Genomic DNA, 23,566 nt, shown 5'->3' on the forward strand with positions numbered 1-23,566 from the left:
ACTCCTTTAGTTTACCATGTTTCCTTTACCATAATTTTCATAACAGAATTGCTTTAATATCTGCACAACATATAAGATCTCCAAAATACTGTAGCAAAATGTTACTATAAATCATTAATATGTTAAAAACAGCTATTACAGTCCAACAATGGCTATAGTAGTGACAAAGAATTGAATCTAAACACTTTACTCTCGTTTTTACTAACAGTGTACCAAACACAGTCTGGGAGTACGTAATGTCTTGTTGACCAGTGACTTGACAGCCAAGGTTTGTGATTATGGAATGGGTGCTTACACAGATGCCAACTTCTTTGCAGGTGCTAAAGTAGTACATGTAAGTTTATTCAAATTATTGTTTAAAAAAATACTATTGTTATAAAAATTATAATAGTTAAAGATAATATTTACTCAATCAGTTATTCAATTTATAAAAAAATAACAAATAAGGAGAGCACATGCATTATGTTCCATTTTCTCTTTTGATTGGCAGAGTTCTCCACATGCAAGGTGGATGTCCTATGAGACATTGTTGTATAACTCTTACTCTGAGAAGAGTAATATGTAAGTACCTACCAATATATTTGTGTCTATTTCGTGAATACTTACCTGGGTGAACGCCCACCCACCTCCTCCTCGCCAAGATCGATTGTGATCTCAAGGCAAATTGTTAAAATGAAATTGGGCATATTGGTTTATCCAGGTAAGTATCTCACTCATAGACCAACAACATCACTTCTGATTTGTGTGATTTTATGTATTTGTATCATCTTTAAAAATATATATGGAGGATGATAAACAGAATGTAGAATGACACTTATTGTGATTATTCCTTTTTTTTAACCAGCTGGACATTTGGCATTATTTTGTGGGAGATCTTGACATTTGGTGAGTATTAAACTCTTTAATCTTAAAGTACTAGTATTGATCATCTCTGGAAAGAAAAGTGCATTTTTATTTGAACATGCAGTTTTGTGCTTTTGACAAGTGATGTTTTTTCTATAAAAAAAAAATGTAACTATACAATCTTGTCATGGCTTTGGAGTGCATGAGACAAAATCTTGTTATTTACAAGAATTGAACCCTTAATCATGGTCATGGAGGAAAACACTTAACCACCCATCTAGAACTCCACAATTACATTTTGATCTTCATTTAATTTATGGTTCTAATTTTTTTAATCATAGGTGATAAACCCTACAAGGACATTCAGTTGGAGAAGTTCAGAGGCCATCTGAAGGAAGGTCATCGACTTCCTAAGGTGCAGACCATTCCAGCTGATCTGTAAGTAAACTGATTATTATGGTCAAAATTATGGTTTATTGTAGATAGAACAACTTTTGTTGATACAAGATTTTCTGTTATAAAACTTAAGATATATTTATTTATTATTATTATTTATTTATTGTCATTATTATGATTATCATCTTATAGGTACACACTGATGTCGCAATGCTGGAAGCTGCAACCTAAGGAAAGACCAACCTTTGACTACGTCAATGACGTACTGAACAAGCGTTGTGGTAACCTTGACTTACAGGTAATCTCATTTTTATATCCATATACAACACTGGCACACACACACCCACACACATGCATGTGCTGTAACATACGTACATACATTTAACTGTTCCCTGGTACATATGTGTGAGCATACATAACAAATTGCATAACTAGAAACACCTTATATTCCTTTGTCATAATGACCCCAGAAATAATAGAGCACTCTGCTTCCAGCAAATGAGTGCCCTGTATGGCTACAAACTATTAGACGATCTAATCCAAACATGGACTTCTTTATTATGTAGTTTTATTTATTTAGTTTTTTTGTTGTATATCTAGTTGATAAGTGGCCTGATGTTAGCATCATTGATGATGACAAGCAGCCAATATATTTTTTAATCTTGCATTTTCAAAAATTGAAAATTTTTAAAATTGTATAGGCCTTTTTTTGGTTTTCTGCTGTTATGATTGTCTTTCTCTTTTTTTAAAATATTTGATTGATGATAATTCTTCTTTTTTTCGATGTATATATTTATCTCATTTTAATTTTTTAATTGGTCTAATACAGGACCATTTGAAAACCAGTTCATTCTGAAATGTTATCCTGTATAAAGATGTTTTAAACAAATAAAAAAAATAAATAAAAATGTATTTTTATTTATAATCCATGAAATACTCGCACCTAGGTATGAAACACGGTGCAAACCACTTCAAAGCACAGTCCGTCAACAATGCAACCCAGGGTATCTAAGCATGGCAGACCGTGTCGGCGTGTGGTTTGAACTGTTGACCATGATGTTCAGAACCGGAATGGAAAACACTAGAGCTCTAGAGACAATCGGCTGATTGATTAATCTTTTTAGCTCTACTGCATCTGTTATACTGCCCTCATGAGGCTGATTGATTAATAGTTGATTGATTAATAGACCTTTGTTAGCTCTGCTGCCTCTATTATACTGCCCTCATGAGGAGATCTAGAAACACTCGGCTGATTGGTTTAATAATTGATTGATTGATAGATCTTTTTAGCTCTACTGCCCTCATGAGGAGATCTAGAAACACTCAGCTAATTAATTAACAGTTGATTGATTAATAGATCTTTTTAGCTCTACTACCCCTATTATACTTTCGAGATTATGAGAGCTTGTTTTTATAAAAATTAATATTTAAACTTTCATGTTGTATTTGTAGGATCCTGATAGAAGAAAAGAGGTGTTTGAATCACTTGCTACTATTGGTGCAGCTAGTGATCACCTGACTGCTTCTCACATCAAACAGCTTGAGCACCTAACAACTTGCAATATTCAAAATGTGAGTCAATGAGTTGTTTAAATAATGATGATTGTGACGATGATGAGATGATGAAATGATGATGATAATGATGGAGATAATGATGATGGTGACAGTAAAAACTCTGATTGCGGTAGTGACAACAGAAAAAGACAGGACAATGACAAAAGGACATCAGTGCAACCAGGGGCAGATCCAGAGGTGTCCGAAAGGGTGGCTAAAAGAGAGAACACACCACCCTTGGAGGTCCGGGGGAATTTCCCAGCGAAATTGTTGTTTTCTAGACTCCCAAAAATAACCTGAGGCTTTTTGGGTGATCAATTTTTTCTTTTTCTTTCTTTCTTTATTTTTTTAACTTTCCAAAAAGGGGTGCGGGGGTGTGGCCGGGGGTGGGGGCATGTAAATCTTCCCCTGATACAACAAGATGACGACAGGACGGCGACAAAAGCAATGACCACAAAGATGCCAAGACAAAATTGATAATGATGGTAACAAAGACGATGATGGTGCTTGTGATGGATGATGATGACAAATGATAGTGATATTAATAAAAATAAATAGGATGGTGATAATGATACTGATGGTGGTGGTATAATAATGGTGACGTGGTGATTACACTTACATAGAGATGATAATATTGACAATGACTGTAACTATGATGTTTTAATTATGTTTGTGGTGAGGTTAACTTGAATGTGGTAATTTAAATGCCATAATTTTGTTTATTGCAGCCCTGTATTGCCAGTCGCCTGATGGCCATACAGTATGCTGGTACCGTATTCCCTGGTAACCATGTTCCATCTAAATTTGTTCTCCTCCTTGGATGTGGTGATCAGTAAGTAATTTTGGATGTTATGGGCTTCCATTTGAGGGAGATAAGTTAGTTTGGGTGAAATGTGTTTATTTTCAGGACAAAGGTTACTTTGCTAAGGAATGGGTTAATTTGTGAAAGGTGTGGGGGTTAGTTTGCAGGAGTTGAATTTATTTATATTTATTTATTACTGTCAGCTGCCTTTCATCGAAAGACAAGAGGCCATCAGAAAGACAGAGTTGTCCTGATGAATGCATCACCAACTATTTAAATTTTAAATTAAGTTTATAAGAATTTATCGACTGAGTCGGGAATAGGACTGCAATCACGAGTGAAAGTATGCAGACATCTCACCGGCAAGTTTGATGTAGCAGTAGCTTCGGTCTAATGCATTGGATCTGCTACTGCTAGACTGCTAAGGAAGCAGCCTTATTTCAAGTCCGAAGACGTAACGCCTTACTCGAACACACCACACAATCAAATAAAAATAAATACAAACTTACAAATAATTGGTTAATTTGCATAGATGGGTTAGTAGGAAAATTTGTGAGCACTTGCGTGAATGCGGAAGACGTCCAATTTCTAAATGACTCCTACAATTCGCAAAGGAATCAGGATCCTGGATTTTATTGGTTCAGTAATTAACAATTAAAAAATATTGATTGTAATCATAGTTACAGAAGCCATTCATTGTTCTTTTTTCTTTATAGGAATGATACAGTACGTGGTGAAGCGGTGAACATACTTCGTGCCCACACGAAACTGAGCGAAGCGGATGTGACATTGAACCAACCGACTGGAACCTCCATGCCATCATTTCCTGAGATGGTGTTGCACGTGAGGTCAAAGGTAGCTGTAAGTGGGCATTTGGTGAATTTCAGGACAGAAAATTGATAGCACACTCCTCCCTTAATTAAAACGTATTCTATTTTTTATGATAATCTAATTGTTTTACCTTTTTTAATTTTGAAAATCTGGTGGCCTTTTTTCTCTTGGTTCTTTTTTTTTCAAATATATAAAATATTGGTGTATCAAATGACTGGAGTGTGTGTTTGATTTCCTGTGCTGTTGGTAAACTAATTTTAATTTAACTGTTAATTTCGAGTAAATAGTAAATTGTTTCATATAGTTTACAATTTAGTATAATTACTTGTGTTATTTCCCATAGGCTGCAGAAGCGATGAATACACCAAAGCTGAAGTCACAAGGCCCTTTGGGTACCTTCACTATCCCATTCCACCCGAAGTCATTTGAGAAGGTACTGGTCTGTTTTTGATAATGTATAAGCCTATTACTTATTATATATTATTGCGAGTAGGAGTCATTGTCATGAATTTAACAAAACTGTTTTTGTCACCACAAGTACATTATTAAAACTATCATATGTCAATCATTTCTTTCATTTAAAACATGCTTGAATAATATTGTCTGTTTCCTGAATACTTACCTAGATAAAAGCTGACTTTTGCCATTGTTTCTAATGTAAAACTCTAGGTAAATTTTAAGACTGTCCCTCCCAGAGCACCATACTCTATATCCAACCCACACCAACTGCATCTGTATTCCTTTATTGGGTACCCTCACAGATGGGCAATGTGTGGCTTAACCGCCTGTCACAACCCTTTTGTGTGGCCTGTCAACCATCTTTTGCTAGAAAACTCCTTTTATGATGACAACGATCATCTCTAAAAAGTGGGCCTAATATTAAAACTTAGTATAAAATGGTATAAAAGCAGTACATAAAGGTTTTTGCTTGCTATTATTTCATCAATGGTTGTGTAAACATTTTTCACTAACATCACTGCTGATTTGTCTTTCTTGAAGATATCTGTTTACTTAAGAATGTGCTTAGCATATTCTGCTGGAGTAACACCAAATGTAACCACAATTGAACAAATGCAGAAGCAAGGCACAGCACTTCATACATACATTGAAGTCCTTCTACAGAACTATAGTGGGAGTCCACACAACCCTCTGATGACTTACCTCGGCCTACTTAGGCAGTATGTTTCAGCTATTGGAGGTGGGCCTGCCATGCTCAGGCTGCTGGAGCTTGCATCTGTTGCTCCTGGTAAAGTTGGGCCCGAGTTTGCTGCCAAAACAGAACATTTAAAGGTAATATGATACAACTTTTTTATTGTTCTTTCTTTAGTACTACAATATAACCCAAAAAAGTGTCCTTAATAGCAGTGTCCTCTGAATAGGGGTACTCCTATTTAGGGGACACTGACCAAAAGTGTGAAATTGTCCCCTTAATAGGGGTTTTTGGCATAGTTTTTATGCAATTTTGACAAAGATTCTTTGTAAGTATATTTTAATTGGCCTAAGAATGATTTACAATTGTATTATTACTAATTAATAACAATAATTTTCAATGTAAAAACAATTCATTGTGATATGAAGTAAGAGAAATGTTATTAAAATAACAAAAGTTGTATGTTCCCGATATTTTTTCATGATTCGAGTGCAATGTTAATAACCAAATATTCTTTTTTTTAATTTGAGCTTTCTACTGGATGTACAAGGTAGAATAGCATAGAGTAACAACTGAAAATCAGGGTGCAGGCTGTAATGTATATACATTAAACAAGAAATCCCCATGGTTAATGGTCAAAATTAAAAGATTGTATTATACAAAGTACAGAAACACATGCACTAGTCCAAAATTTTTGTATTATACAAAGTACAGAAACACATGCACTAGTCCAACATACCAACGTCCATTCTAGATATTGAGAGGAAAAATCTGGTTTGATGATTAAGTTTATGGCTCAAAAGATGTCAAAATATAAATTTGAATGAATTTTTACACTACTGTAGTTTGTTTGATACTATAAAAAAAAGTGTCCCCTTACTAGAGGTTAAAATGTATTGATTTTACCATTTGGCACAATCAGAAAATGTCCCCATCCCCTTAATAGGCATGTCCCCTTAATAGGGGTTTGCTGTAGTGTTAAAAGATATATTTCCCCTCATTTCACATGAAAGTGTCCCCTTAATAGGGGTGTCCCCTGAATAGGGGTGTCCCAAAGAAGGGGTTCCCAGTTCTCCTGTAATTAAATAAAATTGTAAATATTTATGTTCCTATGACAATGAGAATCTTTTGAATTGATCCTTTACATTGATTGGCTGGTAAAAAATAAAATCTGGAAAGCAATAAATATTGTAATTTATCCTCTATGCCTATTTTTTATTGGAAGTTAATCAATGATCCATATATTTGAGTTATTTCTAGTTGTAGCTGCATTTTTTAATGTTTCCCATATTGGAGACCTAAGTTTGGAGCCTAACAATAGCTAGTAATAGTACAGGCCTAGCCTAGGCCTAAGCCCAGCCTACATAACCAGTCTGCTCATCCCAGTATGGCTTCAATGCCTACACAGTGCAATATTCTAGGCCCCCTCATGCAACTGGCATTGGCTAGCAGTGTTGAATCCTTAAACTCAGTTTCTAATTAATCTAAGTCATAATTCATTCTAACAAATGCCTATAAAAGGGCCAGGTTAATTATTGTATTTATGGTTTAGGAATTTAAACACAAAATTGAGTGAATACTTACTATTTTTTATGAACAAAAAGAGAAACATCACAGAGCAGAAGCCTGCTTGTTCACTCACTGTGCAAATGGTTCATTAAAAGTTTTTACTCAGTCAGGCAATTGTCAGACAACCTGTTGATACTGCATTCTGATTGGTCAAATATTTACATGGCGATATCTGTTAAACTGCTTTTGTTATTCACCACCTGTTATCTTACAGGTACCAATTACAATGTGTTATTACAGTAGGACCCCTAATAAGGGGACACCAAGAAAAGTGTCCCCTTAATAGGGGTGTCCCCTAAATAGGGGTACCCCTATTCAAGGTACCCTAACCAAAACATGAAATTGTCCCCTTAATAGGGGTTTTTGGCATGTTTTCATATAATGACATACTTTCTTTATAATTGTATTTTTATTGACATAAGAATCAGTTACAGTAGAATAAGAACTAATTTATTGCAATAATTTGCAATACATATACAATTCATTTATAATATGAAATCAGCAGTAATGGAAATTAAACAACAATAGTTTTATGTTCCCAATATTGTTTCATTGTGCAATGTTAATGACCAAATATTCTTTCTTTTCTTAATGTTGAACTTTTTATTAAATGATAAATAATTTCATATGATTTCAAATGTGATTAATATGTGTGTAAGTAATGTGTATGTGAAATGTCCTGAAAAGTAAACAGTTATGGTTTATTTACAAATAACAACAATCATGTTACGTTAGCGCTTTCTATTGGATGGATGTAGCATGAATAGAGTAATATGTTTTTACAGTATATGGATTAGAATTCTATATAAAAATACATAAAAAAACAAAGAAAAAGAAATCCTCATTGCTAAGGGTAAAAATTGACAAGATTGGTTTACGAAGTAACACATACATTAGTAACACATACAGTAGGTCTATACTGATATTCACTAGATTAAGGGGAGAAAATTCTGGTTTATTGTTCAAAAGGTGTCAAAATGTAAAGTTGAATGATTTTTTTCTTATTTTTAGAGTGATGTATATGTTGTGATACAATAAAAAAAAAATCTTGAATTGTCCCCTTAATAGGGGTTATTTGACCATTTGGCACATGCAGAAAGTGTCCCCGTCCCCTTAATAGGGAAAAAGTCCCCTTAATCGGAGGGGTTCTACTATAATTGCTTAATAGGTTTTAACAGGTATCTGTTGAGTTGCCTGTTCATTCTTGTAACAGGTACATGTTAATACCTGTTAATACCTATTTTTTTTCTTCATATTCATTGTAACTATTGATTGAAAATGCAGTTCAATGGTATAAAAGTATTTATAATATTTATTCAGAATTTTTTTAAAATGGCAATACATAATCATACCACACTATTTTGTATCTTTTTTCCCTCAGGCTCTGGTAGAGTCGTCAGATGCTGAAATGAGGGAGTATGCAGCAAGAATGTATGGCATTGTTGCTTGCTATATGGAGCGGCCTAGTCTCAGGCAGGACCTTAAACATTTCATACACTCCATCGACCATGATGTAAGTAAACTCTACCAAGTCCAGATATTTCATATTACATAAATTTACTTATTAGATTGCAGCAGGAAACCCCATCAGAGGAATTTACGATTTAAAATAATGCTACACATTTACATAAACCTACACTTAATATGTTAAATAAATTGTTTTAACTGTCATTTAATAGTATAATTCATCAGAACAACATTAATATTAATAATGATGATAATAATATTAACATTAAAAGGATTAAATAAGCGTGCAATTAAGATGTTAAATAAATTGGTTTAACTGTCATCAAATAATTAACTTTACTAACCACTTTTTATTTAAGTTCAAATATTAAGCTTAAAATTGAAACTTTTGGGAGACAGGTTGTAAAGATTTAGTTACTTGATCATGAATAGTAGTAGTTTGAATAATTCACAGAGCTTTCAATTGTCTTACTGACATAATTCCCATTGTTTCCCTCAGAACTATGCCACTCAGCAAGGTTCGATATTGGCTATTGGTCACATGGTAGGTAAGCTGATTGAGAAGGAGAATCAAGATGGAAAGAACTACATCCAACGGGATAGAGACAGTGCCGATTCCGCTGAAGATGATGTATATAATGACGCAATGAAAGCAATTGGTCAGTATTATTTAACATTTTTAGTTTCTGGGATTTATTAAATTACTGTTATGAATTTATATATTTTAATATTTATTAAGTTTTTTTAGTTATTAATTCAAGAAAATCCAATTCTATTGCTTGATGATGGTTTGCTACCTTTCACAATACTATCTGTTCAATGGATCCAGCGAAGCCCAGGCCCCCAGTCCAAAGGACCTCCAGTCCAAAGTGGCTGCCAGAGAGGCTCCTTCTTCTAAAACCAAGTACACTACTATAGAGCCTTGACATTTAAAAAGATACCCGAAACTAGTATGGCAATAAAACAATATAATTTATTTGATTATACTGTAGCTTACAAATGTCTTATGTGAACACACATGTCAACAATTCTTTTATACAATATGCTACACCACTGAGTAAAAGTTCATTTTAAAGCAACAAATGTAAAGATAATTAAATCACAAAATAAATTTCCATTCCTGCAGCTGTGAAGCTTGAGTGTAGCAACCATGATCTTGTGGCAGCTGCATGCGACGCCATCGCTACCATTGCATGCCTTGGTTCCCTGCCACTCATTGGTGGTGGCAATGGTAGTTTCAAAGGAAAAGTGAAAGGTAGTACCTCAGTAACCAAACACTACGTGGTTCAAAAACTTACAGACTTGCTCACTAAAGACTGCTATGAAGAAAAGGTAACAACACTTTATTTTATGCATTCAAAATTATTCAAGTCTGAAACATTTTTTAACAAGAGTGATGAGATTAAAATAATGATGTTGAATTATTAATGTGTATTATTATTATTGATTCTCTTTGTTTATTTGGTATTATGTTTATGGTTTATTTAATGTCTTTATATTTATTGATTAGTCAATTATTTTTTCAGGTATAAATCATTTCATACATAATGGTGTTTCTTTTTTCTTTTAATCACTAATATTTTGCTGCTCCTACTGTTGTTATAAATAACAATAACAACAGCTACTGCTACTATTATTTTGTTATTTGGTATTTGATATAGCACCTTTCTTTTAGTTACAAAGCGCTTTGTTTTCCCTGGTCATTGGGTCCACATGCTTAAGTTTTGCTGCAATATTTGCACAGTAGCAGGCAACCCCACCAAGTACCCATTTACACTCATGGGTGGAGAGAAGCAGTGCTCAAGGACACAAGCGAAATGCACAGCGAAGGATTGAAACTCTGACCTCGAGGTTGGGAAACCAAACCGTTCTGACTGCGGCAAACCGCTTCTACAGTCTTTATTAGATTTTGATTAATTATGCATCAATGGTGTTTACAGGTGAAGATGAAAGCTGGTAGAGCACTTGGTAACCTTGCAGTTGGAGAAGCAGATTTTCCTTACAAAGACATTGTAATGGAAGTCCTATCTAATAGCATTGAGGTAAGATAAAAATCAAAGAATGAAGAAACGTCTAATGACAGATGATGATGAAGAAATGATAAGGAGGTGGGGGATGATGACATAAATATAATAATATAGAAAATGGTCATGGTGTTAATTGTGATGACAGTCATGATGAGAATGAGTATGAGAATGGAGTATGGTGACAGTGTTGATGAATGAGGAGGAGGATGATGTTAATTTGGAGTGGTGCTCAAGCTTAATATGATTGATAAGGATGATAATCAGATGATGGTGAAATTCATTGTGTATGGTGGAAAAATTAAACGCAATGATGATAATCATGGTGGTGATGATGATGGTAAATATTGATGACCATGTTGACGATGTTAATAATGATGAACTTGGGATGAAAATTGTGGCATGTGGAATAGATTGTGATGGCATGATGATAAAAATTACACATTTTATCTCCCCCTTCCACCAGATTACAGCAAACAAGAGGCCTGACCACATAAAGCTGCACTTCAGCCTAGCAGATGCATTGGGTGCCGCCTTTCAGGGTGGGACTGCCCCATCAGGGCGAGACCAGTGGTTGGAGGTGACAGAAAATGATGGCCTAGGACAACCAGTCAATGGAAACCTTAGCGAATACATTGACACACTGTTACTTGGCTTCAGGAACAGAGACAATCAGAAGTACAGAGAGGTAGGAATTATAAATGTCAGGGAACTAATTGCTAATGATTTGCTACACAATTTTTTGTGATACAGTACATTTTAGATATGGAATATGTTTGGCCATGTGTTGGGTTTTTGATGACTTAGTTCCAGCATATAGTTCTCTTGTATTTTTTAATATTAAATTTGTGAGTGAGTTGAAAGAGGTTATCCAAAGTATATAAAAGGCTTAAGTGAAATACTATTCAGGATGTTTATGAACTGAAAAGCTTGTTAATGAGGAAGTTTTTTTTTTGTTTTTTGTACTTTAGTTGTGAGCTTAAAAATAATTTTATTTATTTTCCGTTATGAGGTTATATAATATTATATCATTTTTTACAGGCTGTTTGTGTCCGGCTTTTGGTTCTAGTCGAAATATTTCATCAGCGTGAGGAAATTATGGTAATTAGAGAACATTTATTTTTTTCTTTTATTTTCACTTATTTCTTATCAAGCCTTCAACATTTAGAAAAAATTTTAAAAAACCGATCAATCTTGTATGAGTACTACTTATTCAAGTGGAGAAATTATAACACACGATCCAATGACATTAAAAAGAAAGGCAGCTATCATGGAGCTATTTTACTACAAGCTCTCATGACCTCATCAAGTTTTATGTGACAAATAGATGTGATGTGCCTATATATGGCCATAATGTTGGCATTGTTACCTCCTGCTGTTGAGAATTATTGACTTTCAGGCTATCTAATCGTATTTCACTTTTTTTCTTTTTGTCACAGAGTCAGTTACCAGCACTTAGAAATGTTATTACTCAGAAGGTTCAGGAATGGGATGGTAAGTTACGTCATACACCATGATTTCCTTCCAATAATATTATAAACTATTTTCATATTGTTACAGTTCACTAAGTGCAGCAATGCAAACTGTACTGAACACTGACTAGGTCTAGCTGCCAACATTATTCGAACACCTGTGAATACTGTCCTGGCAGGCCTTGCGCCTTAAATTGCTGTTGGGAACGGTGTGGTGGTGTTTAGTTTCATCTGTGTTGTTTTATTTTATTTTTCCCTTTTTCATTTTTCCAGTTTACTTCTGTAAGATGTATTTCATCGCTACGGTTCTATAGTAGCAAATATACGAAAAAAAAAAAAAAACGAAAATTGCTCTGATCTTTATGAAATAGTGTTATATAAGTGCTGTAATGTAGGCTGAGATACCATATTAAAGATAATAAACCATAGAATATGAGTGTTTAAAGAGACAAAAGCTTAAGCTAAAATGTAAACATAAATTATCAGATTTAATTTTCTGTCGCTTCCCACAGCTTCAGCGCAAATACGGTATCTACCTGAAGACACACAATCTAGGTTACTCCATGCCCTCAAAGCCTTGAAGTCTGCTGCTGATGAGAATGCTTAGGTTGTAGGTCGATTATCACCGATAAGCCTCATATATTTGTATGTGTAGATGTTGAATTTCTACTATTTACCACCGAAAGCATTTGCAATGTAAATATATGAAACAGCTTCCACTATTAATATGTTCTCAAGTATATTTAAGAATTTTCTAATGACACTCCAAGTTCATTACAATTTTATTTGTTTTATACTAATATATATATATATTTTTATAAACTTAGATTAGAATGTCATAATTTGTTGCTGTATGTGAACTATGAAAAGAAATGTTCTGTATTATTAGGATTAGGAGCAGTTTGCATGGTTTTATGTTTAATGTATTTGGTATGATATATTTTCATGCTAAGAATCCCTGGGAACAAAGGTGCATTTTTACTCTTGTATTTAGTGACTACAAGACAATGATGTTAATGACTATTGAAACATATAAATATTCATACAATTCAATTTGTTTCTAAATTCTGATTGAATATCATATTGACTATTAATGTAACACCTTGATGAATATCCATACCTGTGTTTAAAAAAGTACAATATAGATCACAAATTTTCTATTGTTATAGCTTGATTATTTTAATTATGAATATTTGTAAAGTATAAAATCATTACCACATCTTAATTATTAAGTATTCTTTTTATAGAGTACCATCTCTTGATTGACTATCAAACTTTTGTAATGTTGAAGCTTCATATTATTAAATTGTAGAAGGTATACTGTATATCATGACCAAATTTTATTTTATGAAAGATTGTATTTATTGTGTCTTAATTTGTATAAGTATTTTATGTAATATTCCAAAAGTATATGTATCTCAGGATAGATGTGTAACAGAAATGCACTATATTATTTACTAACAAATGTATATTTTTGATATAATTTTCACAAGATATGGTAAATGTTCTGAATGAAACTGTAAAAAGGAAATGCACCATACCCAGATGGTTTACTCTGAACAGTGTAAATGTATACAACATTCCATTTTTAATTGAAGATTTACTAAGCATTATTTCTTGCTATGATGTAATATCAAACATCACCTAACCATTAAGCCGATTCAAATCGGATACAAACCAAAATTTGGACCGCGCTTCCAATGTGTTGAATGCCAGCTTCCCTATTCTTGACACCGATTAAATTTTCTGATCGGTTCAATAGGCAAAGATATTTACTATAGAAATGATGGTACAGTATATTAATTCAATTCAACATTATAATGTTATAGTACATGGACCAGAGCAGAATTATTTTCTTCGGGCAAATTTTGATTAATATAATTACCATTTAGTATATTGTGTGTAACATTGAATATTCAAACTGCATTATACACTTTCCATTTGAAGTTGTAGGCCTACATGCTTAAGGAAATTTCACAAGGGTCTGTTATGTCAATACTGTAATTCCTTAGCTTTGTCACATCAGCCATGAAAAAAAAAAAAGGTGTGTCAATCATGCTTTTTAAAATAATAACCTTTTATATTTCATGAGTGTGGGTGATACCATGTGTTTAATGAGCAATACATTATCCACACTGTTTTGCTCAAATGTTTATTGAAGGGGAAAAGATAATTTCATCGGAGTCAAATACTGACATAGTGATGACGTATAAAACCCAATTAATTTTTCTCCATTTTAAGTAAAAAAGGTCATTGAATAACCAGATCCAATTAATCTTCTCTATAGTAAGTCAACAGTAGTTATACATGTTAGTTAAAGCACAGCATATTTTGGAAATAATACAAGAACACCAAAGTTGCATTGATGATTACCTTTATTTATTATACTGTGTACTGTCTTTTAATAAAAAATTTATATCATGTAAGTTATACTGTATATTATGCTCATAAAAACAAGTAATATCAATCGATTTAAGGTAAAGGTATTTGCACTCCATGTGCTAAAATCAAATGTTAAGGAAAGAAAATAAAATTTACTATGGAAAACCTTATAACATTTTCAAATACAGAAAATGAGAAGGCAAAGGAATACAAACTAATTCAACCCATCTCATCAAATTCATAATTTTGCATGTCTTCACTACTTTATTGTCAATTACCTCACGGAAGTCAGTGCCGATGGGTGTCACTATGTATTAAGAAAGCTAATTAGCCAGATGACGGCAGCCTGCTTGGGCCCATGAATATTTCAAAATCATTAAGCAAAAAAAATGGAGTAGAAAAGGAAATTATAATTAAATTTAAGTGTGATAGGGTAATTTCCGGCCATCTGGAAGTGCCTAAATCATAATTTTTCTTACCTCATCTCCAACCACGGTGGAGCTGAGGTATCGACCGTCCATCTATAAAAGTCTCACCCTGCCCCGCCCCACACCTACCCTTCGACCCACCACTGCAGATCTCCGGGAAATAACTTCTTCCAACTTGGGACCCCTGCAGATCTAAATGAGAAGATCTAGGTTTTATTGCCATATCACATATTAAAAACAATCCCTTTTACTTATCTATATTAATCTTAAACATCATTATGTGGTGTTACAGCAAAACAGAATTACTACGGAAGTTCGCTTGGAAATTCTGCACTTTTTAATAAGCCTCACACAATAACTTGCATCCCACTTATTTATAACCTATCCTATATGGTAAAATAGTGGTTAAACCTTGGCCTTGTGCTTTAAATTAAATAAGAATGACTACCAATAATAAATAATAATAATAAATGGATACCAGAAGAACACGCCAGAGCTGCAGAGCAGCAATTGAAAATGACCTCTCACTGTATCATTTGAAGTAGGATAACTGAAACAACTTTGATTTCAATTTAACAGCCTTAAATATTTATGTAGACCTATGATATTTCATAATTTCTTTTTTTTTCTATAAACAAAGAAAATTAAATTAATTTAAAAAAAGGTGGGTTTTGAGTCCTGACTTAATTACAAAGAAAGTTGAGGACTATCGGATGACTACTGGAAGACTATTCCAGTGTAAGGAGCAGCAACTGAAAATGACTTCTCGCTGTATTTTTTTAGTGACATAATGGGTAGTTAAGTGGATGTGAAGGATATACAATGATGTATACTGTTGAATATCACATTTCAGGGCATCTAGGAAAACAAAATTCAGTTGGAACATGTAACCCTAGTGGATAAGGTACTACCAGTTTGTTGGCATCTGTTTTGAAGAAATCATTAAAATCCTCATAGGGTTCATTCATTTAGGCCTTCTTGATCTTTCATCTGGCTCATGTCTACATCCTCCACCTCTTCTGTTTCCTTATCTGTTGCCATATCCACGTCATCCACAACAGGTAAGGCAGGTAGACTTGAGATGGCTTTTCTTGCATCTGCGGCCTGGTCTCTCAATGCTCTATCTGGGTCAGCTCCCATTTTGTTCAGTGCATCCAATAGTTGACCACGCAAATCAGTACCTAAAACATCTGTTTCATTTGCACCTGAAATTATTAATAGTCCAGTTTATAGTTTCAATCAAACTAAATAATGAATAATTATCATAGAAATTATAACAGGAATACGTGTACCTTTCATATTTAAATTTTATCCAACAGAAATTGCCATGTAAAAGAATACCATTAGTCATTTAGTACCCTGGGATGGACAGTTCTATTATCAATGTAGGGGTGTTCATTTAAAGAAATAATGATAACGATATATCTACAATAGTTTTCACAAAATAGCTTTCTATTTTACAGTATTTAAACATTTCTCTATGATTTAATTTATAGAGCACTTAGACCATGCTTAGACCAAAAGCAAACAAAACAACCTTGTACTGTAATAGTATCCCAGGTCTTATCTGAATGATAATTGACTTTAATCGATTGTAAACACCTTATCTTAATCTTATAGTGATAAGACTATAAGTAGATCTTAATTGCATTAACTTGTAGACATGCTAAACAAGAATAGAGGCAAAACTATCAAGTAGCAGTACAGTGAATACCAATAACAGCAAATGTTAAAAACTCACTTGATAACCTAGATACCAAATTGTCTATAATTTTCACTGCTGATCTTCTAATGGCTACATATTTGATGATACCTAAAAAAAATAAAAGTGGAAAAATATTTGAATAAAATATCCAACAATTGCTTAAAAAAAACATCATGGAATGTTATGAACATGATTACCATTGATAGTAACATAATTACTCAACAATAGTTGCCAGTCATTTACTACTTTTAAAATGATATTTAGTACTACCATGGAGAAATAAAATAATTTATTCCTCCATTGTACTATAAAAAAAACTCACCAAGCCTGCTACATAATACAGGAATTATCTTTTCCAAAATAGAGTTTAAAATTGCTCTGTCTTCAGAACTGAGATCAGCTTGTAAGTACACTAACCTGCAATAAGGAAAGCACAAAAGCATATGAAAGTAAACATATTATAACAGAAATACATTTTTCTCCTAATCAATTTGGCAAATTATAAAAAAAAAAATAAGTAAAGGAAATTCGAAAATTTGACTGCACTAGAGGGGATGCAAAGCAGTGTTGTTGCATGCACTGGGATATTGTTCATTGACAATTCACATACAAACTCTGTTTATCTACTGTATATGATGATATTAATAATTGAATTAATGAATAAAAAAAGATTTATAGACTTACCTATCTAGAAATTGTGACATTGCCTTCAATATTGACACCTGGATTTTGAATGTACTAATTTCGACACCAGCACACATAAAACCACAAAATCTTTCATGATGTGCATCTAATAGGATGAACAGTATGTTAAACAGATAGTGCATAGAATGAAATAAGTTCATCTAACATTATAAATGATGAGATTGCTGACTGATGTGTTTAACAACCTATCAATATATACTCTATTGATTACATACAAGAAAACGTCAATACCCACAATTCACAGTGTACATGGTTTTCAGATATCCACAAGGCATCATTGTATAAGACTAATATACAGTGCTAAATACGAAGTATTAAATATTTAAAATCATAGCAGAGACCCACTGATATTCTTTAAATATATGGGTGTTACAATTGCATGCAAATAAAAATCTAATGAGAATAATCAAGTGTACAAATACTCAACTCTCAAGCTTAAAGCTTTTGGGCAACAGCTGATTTCGTTAGTGAAACCATCATTTTTTTTCCACGTTCTTCCCTAAGCTTTTAATTTTTCCAAAATCTGTATCTCATTAACCATTCCCGAATATTTCATTAAACACCCTTTTTGTGTCTTATAGAGAAATCAGTTGTACAACACATCAAAAATGTATTTCTTTCCTCCATAGACTGGCTTTAAAAAAAGAATGCTTAAAGCTTTTGGGCAACAGCTGATTTTGTTGGTGAAACCATCATTTTTTTTTTCCACGTTCTTCCCTAAGCTTTTAATTTTTCCAAAATCTGTATCTCATTAACCATTCCCGAATAGTTCATTCAACACCCTTTTTCAGTCTTAGAGAAATCAGTTGTACAACACATCAAAAATGTTTTTCTTTCCTCCATAGACTGGCTTTAGAAGAAGAATGCGCGATGAGATTTTGAATATTAACAATACCACAGTAGCGTGATCTTTTTTTAACCCTTACTTGCTTGATTCACTTAAGTTATGCTTCTGTATAATTAATTGTGAAATATTATTATTATATCCATTATTTTCTCACATTTTTCTCCTGTTTAACTGCGGAGTCCACCATTTCAAAGTTTTAACATTTTTCCTGGCCTCGTCACTTGTTCTTATTATGGAATTTAGGCCTACATTTCATTATGTTACATTTTGTTATTACTTACTGTAGTAATATTTTTGTTTAAAGCCTTTACTCATATAATCTGTACCATATAACATTTGAACAAATGTAAATAAATTGAATGTGGTTGTTGTTGTGACTGTGGTTCATCCAAACTTGAGAATGAAACACTCTTGTGCAAGTGTGGTGGCTATTTTGATGCATATTATGCATGTAACATCTACAACACATCTAGCAGATACAGTATATTGTACACTAGTGTAACACTTCACTTGGCATTTGGTAAAGGTAATGGTTGTAGACTTGTATAACGCATAATACTAGGTTTCTATGCACTTTCAACAAATTTTCAATAGAAGTTGAGTAAAAAACAAATAAGATGAAGAAAAAAGAAAGTAAAAAGAAACAACAAAAATCATCAAAAAAAAAAACAAGGAACAAAAAACAAATCCAATCTATGTAGCTACAACCCATTTTGTTAGAAATAGTGTACAGCTTCACTGGACTTGTATAACTTTGATAAAGATTTCATAGTAACCTACCTTGTGTCTGCCTTGCCTTTGGCCAAGCTTTTCCTAGACATTCATAAGCATTTTCCTCCAGCACCAGCTGCTCCTCTTGTGCCTCCCTGTCCTCTTCCTCTTCTTCCTCTTCATCTCCATCTTTTTTTTTGGTCTGCTGTAAAAAAAAAAATCTAATTGCTAAGGTCATTGTGAATACAACCAAATACAGAAAGTACATTATAATTAAATTAACAGTATGAAAAAAAAATCACTAGTAGTATCAATCCTAAAGTCTGGTAGGTTACGAGGTAATTATGCTAAATGATAATAGTCAGAATCAGAATTAAAATATATTTTTTGTCATCCACAATATTGGTAACAGAATTTGTTTTCCTAGTTTGATGTCAAATATTGCTTTCATTTTTTTTTTCATTGGTTTTATATTGTTAATACTGAACCACTTTCGAAAACAGTGCTTCAGCACTGAAAGTGTCATTAATTATAAAGATAAAATAAATAAATGATTATATACAAATAGTGCCAGAGAATTGTGAAAATTTAACAATATAAAATAAGCAAAGGAATACATTAGACCGAACATAATGGTTATGATGTGGTGGCAGTGATGATGATCATGTGATGAAGATAATATTGATGATGATGACATGATACTGATGTATTGATGCTGATGATGATGAAGATCATGATTTTGATTACATAATGCACTTACCTTGTCTATAACAGGGTACAGAATATCTGCCAATTCAGCAAACCTATCTATATCATGTGCCAAGAGTATTGTAGATATACACTGCAAAGCCTCTACCTTGTAGCTAATCTTCTCCTTCTTGCACTCTTTCAACAATGCTAATAAGATCTCTTGCATAGTCAGTTGTTCTGTTGAGGTATCTTCCTCACTCATCGTCACATTCCTAACGAAATAAACCGCTAGCTTTTAATTTCTTCATAATATTTAATTATATTTATTATTTTTTAAAACATATTTTAATATTTTGTGACTTATGACATGTCAGATAAAAATGTATTCAAACTTCATGACAGACTCAGATAAAAATATATTCAAACAAATGTTCATGTATAATATACTTTTGTTAATGGTTTCTTACCATTTTATGTTTTATCTGTCATCTTTTTTTACTTCTATTGTCTAATGTATTTCTACTGGAATTTTACTGCTATTTTTATGAGGATTTAGTTTTATTTCTTACGACTAAAAACACCTCCACACAATCCTTTTTAGGAGTTAGTTTAAAGAGCTTCATTAGTCTAAAAAATGTCTGTTGATATCAACTTACTTTGATTTTGTGCACAGGGATGTTAGTGCCTTTAACAACTCCTCCTGGGGATAAAATAAAAAGAATTGTACATATCAATTTACAAAGTAATTCTCTAAAGTGCCCATGGTTTTAAAGGTTTTTCACTAGTTTATTTTTTTTTTTTTTTGCAGTCACAGATGAAAAAGAATGACAACACACAAGTTATTTTAGCATAATAAATGGTACTATAGGACAGATGTTTCTATTAATTTTATGAGGTGTTCTTATTTAAGGGGTCGTTCAACATTACTATCATTTTTTGGTACACTAGGAGGGATGGGGTAAAGAATTTTGGACACTCTTACATATGTATAATAATGTTGATTCAAAATAACACGCAATATGTAAAATAATGATAAAATTATAATGTAACCATTGATATATTTATTTTTAACCAACCAAGTACATTGCTTTAGTTGACTTCACAAAAAAATGGAGAATGGTATCAACAAAGCAAAATCAACATTTTTTGTACAAGTTCAGAGAGGAGGGAGAGGGTACCGAAAAAAGAGTACTGTTTGTACACTTGTGAAAATGTTGATAATTGTGAACGACTCCTACAAAAACAAGCAGTTAGCAGTATGTTTATGAAAGTTACATAATTGCAAAACACTGACTACAAATAATCTCATTGTCATCCTAAAACATGCTTACCTTACCATCCCATGTTCTACCAGCTAGGCCTTTCACTACCAGCTGCAGAAGCCTACCAAGATGTGGCTGTGTCAGGGTAGAGCCTAGCTTACTAGCTATGGTGTTAATAGCTCTAGCTCCCTGAGCTTTTCTAGGCCAGGACTGTGAAGCTAGTGCATCTTGGGTAATGGCTACAAGCTCTGGTAGAAATAAGCGAATACCGCCCTCAGTGCCCGGTGTTGAATCAAGCCAGATTTCCTCCCAGATGGATTCCACTTGATCTGAATTTCCTCTTCCTGTAAGTAAGAAAAGAAATGAAAGCATTCTAGAAAATAATAGTTTACAAATTAATATGTGTGAAATAATATATACAATATTATTGCAAAAAATAAATATTCTGATTTGACAAAATACACTAAGCAGCAGTGGTGTTAGTAGTATAAAAAAAAAACATGCTTTAAACTAATTTGCCAATAAAATTTAAATAACTAGCTCACATCTGAATGTAGTCCATTTAATAAAATGAAATGTTTAAAAGAATAATAAACCAAACCAACCTTTCTCTGACTTCTCATGCATAGCTAAAAATGTCAAAGGTAAAGCTGCAGATGCATGATTCTTCAAAATATCAGCATTGTGACGAGAAATCGCATGGAGAGTCAAACCGCATGCGTCGCGAAGTACATCATCTATTAGAAACAAATCATTAACGAGTATTAATATTTGTTGATAAACAAATTTGTCTGATGGTAATTGTTAACATTGATTTAAACTGATAACAATAATCAATAATAAAATAGCATCAACAATAAATATAAAACCATTTGAATTTACAAAGTACTTAATAAAACTTAATATAAAAGATTGGTATCTGTACTGAAGATAATAATTAGCAATTTCTGCAAATACTGAAGAAATTTGTATTGGAAAAATTACTAAAAATTGATTATTTATTTACCATCTTTTTCAAGATACCAGGATTTGAGACGATTTATGAGTTTTTCAACACTACTGTCTTTTGCTACCTGTAAGAGAAACCACAACACATGTTTTAATATGTAGCCTTTCAATTTATAAACAAGTTAATATAGTAGTGAACAAAGTGGTAAAACATCATCAGTATGTCTTTGAAGAGGTTACCTCTACAAGATGTCCAATGGCTGATGCATTGCTTTTTCTGACTGCAGCACTACGATCACTGAAACCAGCTAGAAGACTGCTCAGAATCTTACCTACAATAGCAAATTATTAAATTTAAAAGATCAAATTTAATAATGAATTAATTAATATGATTTAAAAAACAATTACATGCACAACAAATATACCCACATCCATTATGATACAACAATGGAAGAATAATAGCAAACAAAATCTAGCAAACATTTTTATAAAGTATGACAGAAGTTTTAAAGGTTCACGCTTAATTTTTTGTAGTTTCTCTTGGCCTATATTGCTGTTAAAGTGCCTCAAATTGTATGATATCAATAATAAAAATAAATTAGTTTCATGTAGAGCATATCATCTCAGTACAGCCTCTAAGTATGCTTAACCATAAAGAATATAAGCACTGATGAGATAGCATAATACAAACAAATTTGTACTGTTTCTCTTACTTGCATATTCTTCAAGATCCCTGGGGCAATGGTTGCTCAGCATCACCATGAAATTAGCTGCTCCAGCCTAGCAAAATAAGGTAAATAGAAACAATTTATTAACCAATTAATGCAGCTCTGTAGGTTAAGGAAACAAGAATGCTGTGAAGATGCAAATCATGGTTGGAGATAAATATAGTGCCTTGTGAAAAAGGCAGCATGGTGTCATACATCTGACTACAGATACAAACCACAGGAAACTCACCTTAGTATTTACTCCAACTCCATATTTTATGACATCGATAAGTCTAGGTACAAGTTCCTTTAAAACCTCTTTGTCAACATATTGTGTGCACTAGAATAGCAAAGCAATGAGAAAATAAATGAGACAAATAAATACCATAAGTCTACTTATCTGGATGGAGAATCCATCTAGCTGCAGGGAGAATGGCTATTCATCACAATAATTGTCTACACTACTCTTTCTTTGATTTCAATTATTCATCTCTTTTGTTTATTTGGAATATACCAACATGAAGGCTAATCTGTGATAGAACTGAGCATTGGAAAATATACAAATATGTCAATCAACAATACATAGTTTACTATTGGTTGTACTTTTGTTAATGTATATAGTTTTTTTTAACCATATTTATTTTCCAGCATATCCTAGAAGGTCAGCTGATATTATTCAGGGGCCCTTTTAAAGAAATGAAATAACATGATGCATTTATCAGCAAAGTTTCTTTATAAAGTTTAAGGAGTGGAGTAGTTTTTTAGTCGTGAGAAAAAGTCCTGCGAACAGGAATTGAACCCAGGACCCTGGGATTAGATGACAAGCATCTTAACCACTGAGCTATTCAACTCCACTCCATATAGTTTGTTTATAGGATAGTATTAAGTCTTGTGACTGCACTCACCAGGGCTACTGTCTCCATCATTGAAGAAGATTTAGCAGCTGCTACTCTTATATCATCAAGCTTATAAAAGATAAAAGTGTATAAAAATATTAAAGTACAGTATAGTGTATATAATAATGCATATACTATGAATCCCATCATCATCTCCATTCCTATCATTATCATCCC

The 23,566-nt window shown here is 32.9% G+C and overlaps 2 protein-coding genes across 3 annotated transcripts in view; one reads left to right on the forward strand and one right to left on the reverse strand.

The window, feature by feature from the left end:
- The window catches only part of LOC117120526, a 78,898-nt gene extending 64,430 nt beyond the window's left edge, over positions 1–14,468 (forward strand). Inside the window, exons 43-60 of the mRNA XM_033265538.1 lie at positions 209–334; positions 491–561; positions 845–885; positions 1,185–1,281; positions 1,432–1,537; positions 2,692–2,811; positions 3,522–3,625; positions 4,312–4,456; positions 4,770–4,859; positions 5,426–5,716; positions 8,527–8,658; positions 9,112–9,271; positions 9,739–9,944; positions 10,553–10,654; positions 11,103–11,324; positions 11,678–11,737; positions 12,076–12,130; positions 12,621–14,468. Coding sequence (XP_033121429.1) covers positions 209–334; positions 491–561; positions 845–885; positions 1,185–1,281; positions 1,432–1,537; positions 2,692–2,811; positions 3,522–3,625; positions 4,312–4,456; positions 4,770–4,859; positions 5,426–5,716; positions 8,527–8,658; positions 9,112–9,271; positions 9,739–9,944; positions 10,553–10,654; positions 11,103–11,324; positions 11,678–11,737; positions 12,076–12,130; positions 12,621–12,715 — 2,223 coding nt within the window. The 3' untranslated portion in view covers positions 12,716–14,468. The remainder of the gene's footprint in view (positions 1–208; positions 335–490; positions 562–844; positions 886–1,184; positions 1,282–1,431; positions 1,538–2,691; positions 2,812–3,521; positions 3,626–4,311; positions 4,457–4,769; positions 4,860–5,425; positions 5,717–8,526; positions 8,659–9,111; positions 9,272–9,738; positions 9,945–10,552; positions 10,655–11,102; positions 11,325–11,677; positions 11,738–12,075; positions 12,131–12,620) is intronic.
- Positions 14,466–23,566, reverse strand: part of LOC117120528 (proteasome adapter and scaffold protein ECM29-like) — a 38,795-nt gene continuing 29,694 nt past the window's right edge. Inside the window, exons 31-44 of one of the 2 annotated variants that reach the window (XM_033265541.1) lie at positions 23,399–23,458; positions 22,744–22,833; positions 22,500–22,566; positions 22,027–22,118; positions 21,845–21,911; positions 21,444–21,575; positions 20,908–21,182; positions 20,233–20,276; positions 19,647–19,848; positions 18,956–19,088; positions 17,308–17,413; positions 16,946–17,040; positions 16,660–16,731; positions 14,466–16,123 (exon numbers count right to left, since the gene is read on the reverse strand). In XM_033265541.1, coding sequence (XP_033121432.1) covers positions 15,879–16,123; positions 16,660–16,731; positions 16,946–17,040; positions 17,308–17,413; positions 18,956–19,088; positions 19,647–19,848; positions 20,233–20,276; positions 20,908–21,182; positions 21,444–21,575; positions 21,845–21,911; positions 22,027–22,118; positions 22,500–22,566; positions 22,744–22,833; positions 23,399–23,458 — 1,680 coding nt within the window. In that variant the 3' untranslated portion in view covers positions 14,466–15,878. Of the gene's footprint in view, positions 16,124–16,659; positions 16,732–16,945; positions 17,041–17,307; positions 17,414–18,955; positions 19,092–19,646; positions 19,849–20,232; positions 20,277–20,907; positions 21,183–21,443; positions 21,576–21,844; positions 21,912–22,026; positions 22,119–22,499; positions 22,567–22,743; positions 22,834–23,398; positions 23,459–23,566 lie in introns of both variants that reach the window. The other variant, XM_033265540.1, reaches the window with a different exon arrangement.

The sequence above is a fragment of the Anneissia japonica genome, unplaced genomic scaffold (genome assembly GCF_011630105.1).
Source record: "Anneissia japonica isolate Jap-2015-1 unplaced genomic scaffold, ASM1163010v1 scaffold287917_len653891_cov171, whole genome shotgun sequence".
Lineage (NCBI taxonomy): Eukaryota > Metazoa > Echinodermata > Crinoidea > Comatulida > Comatulidae > Anneissia > Anneissia japonica.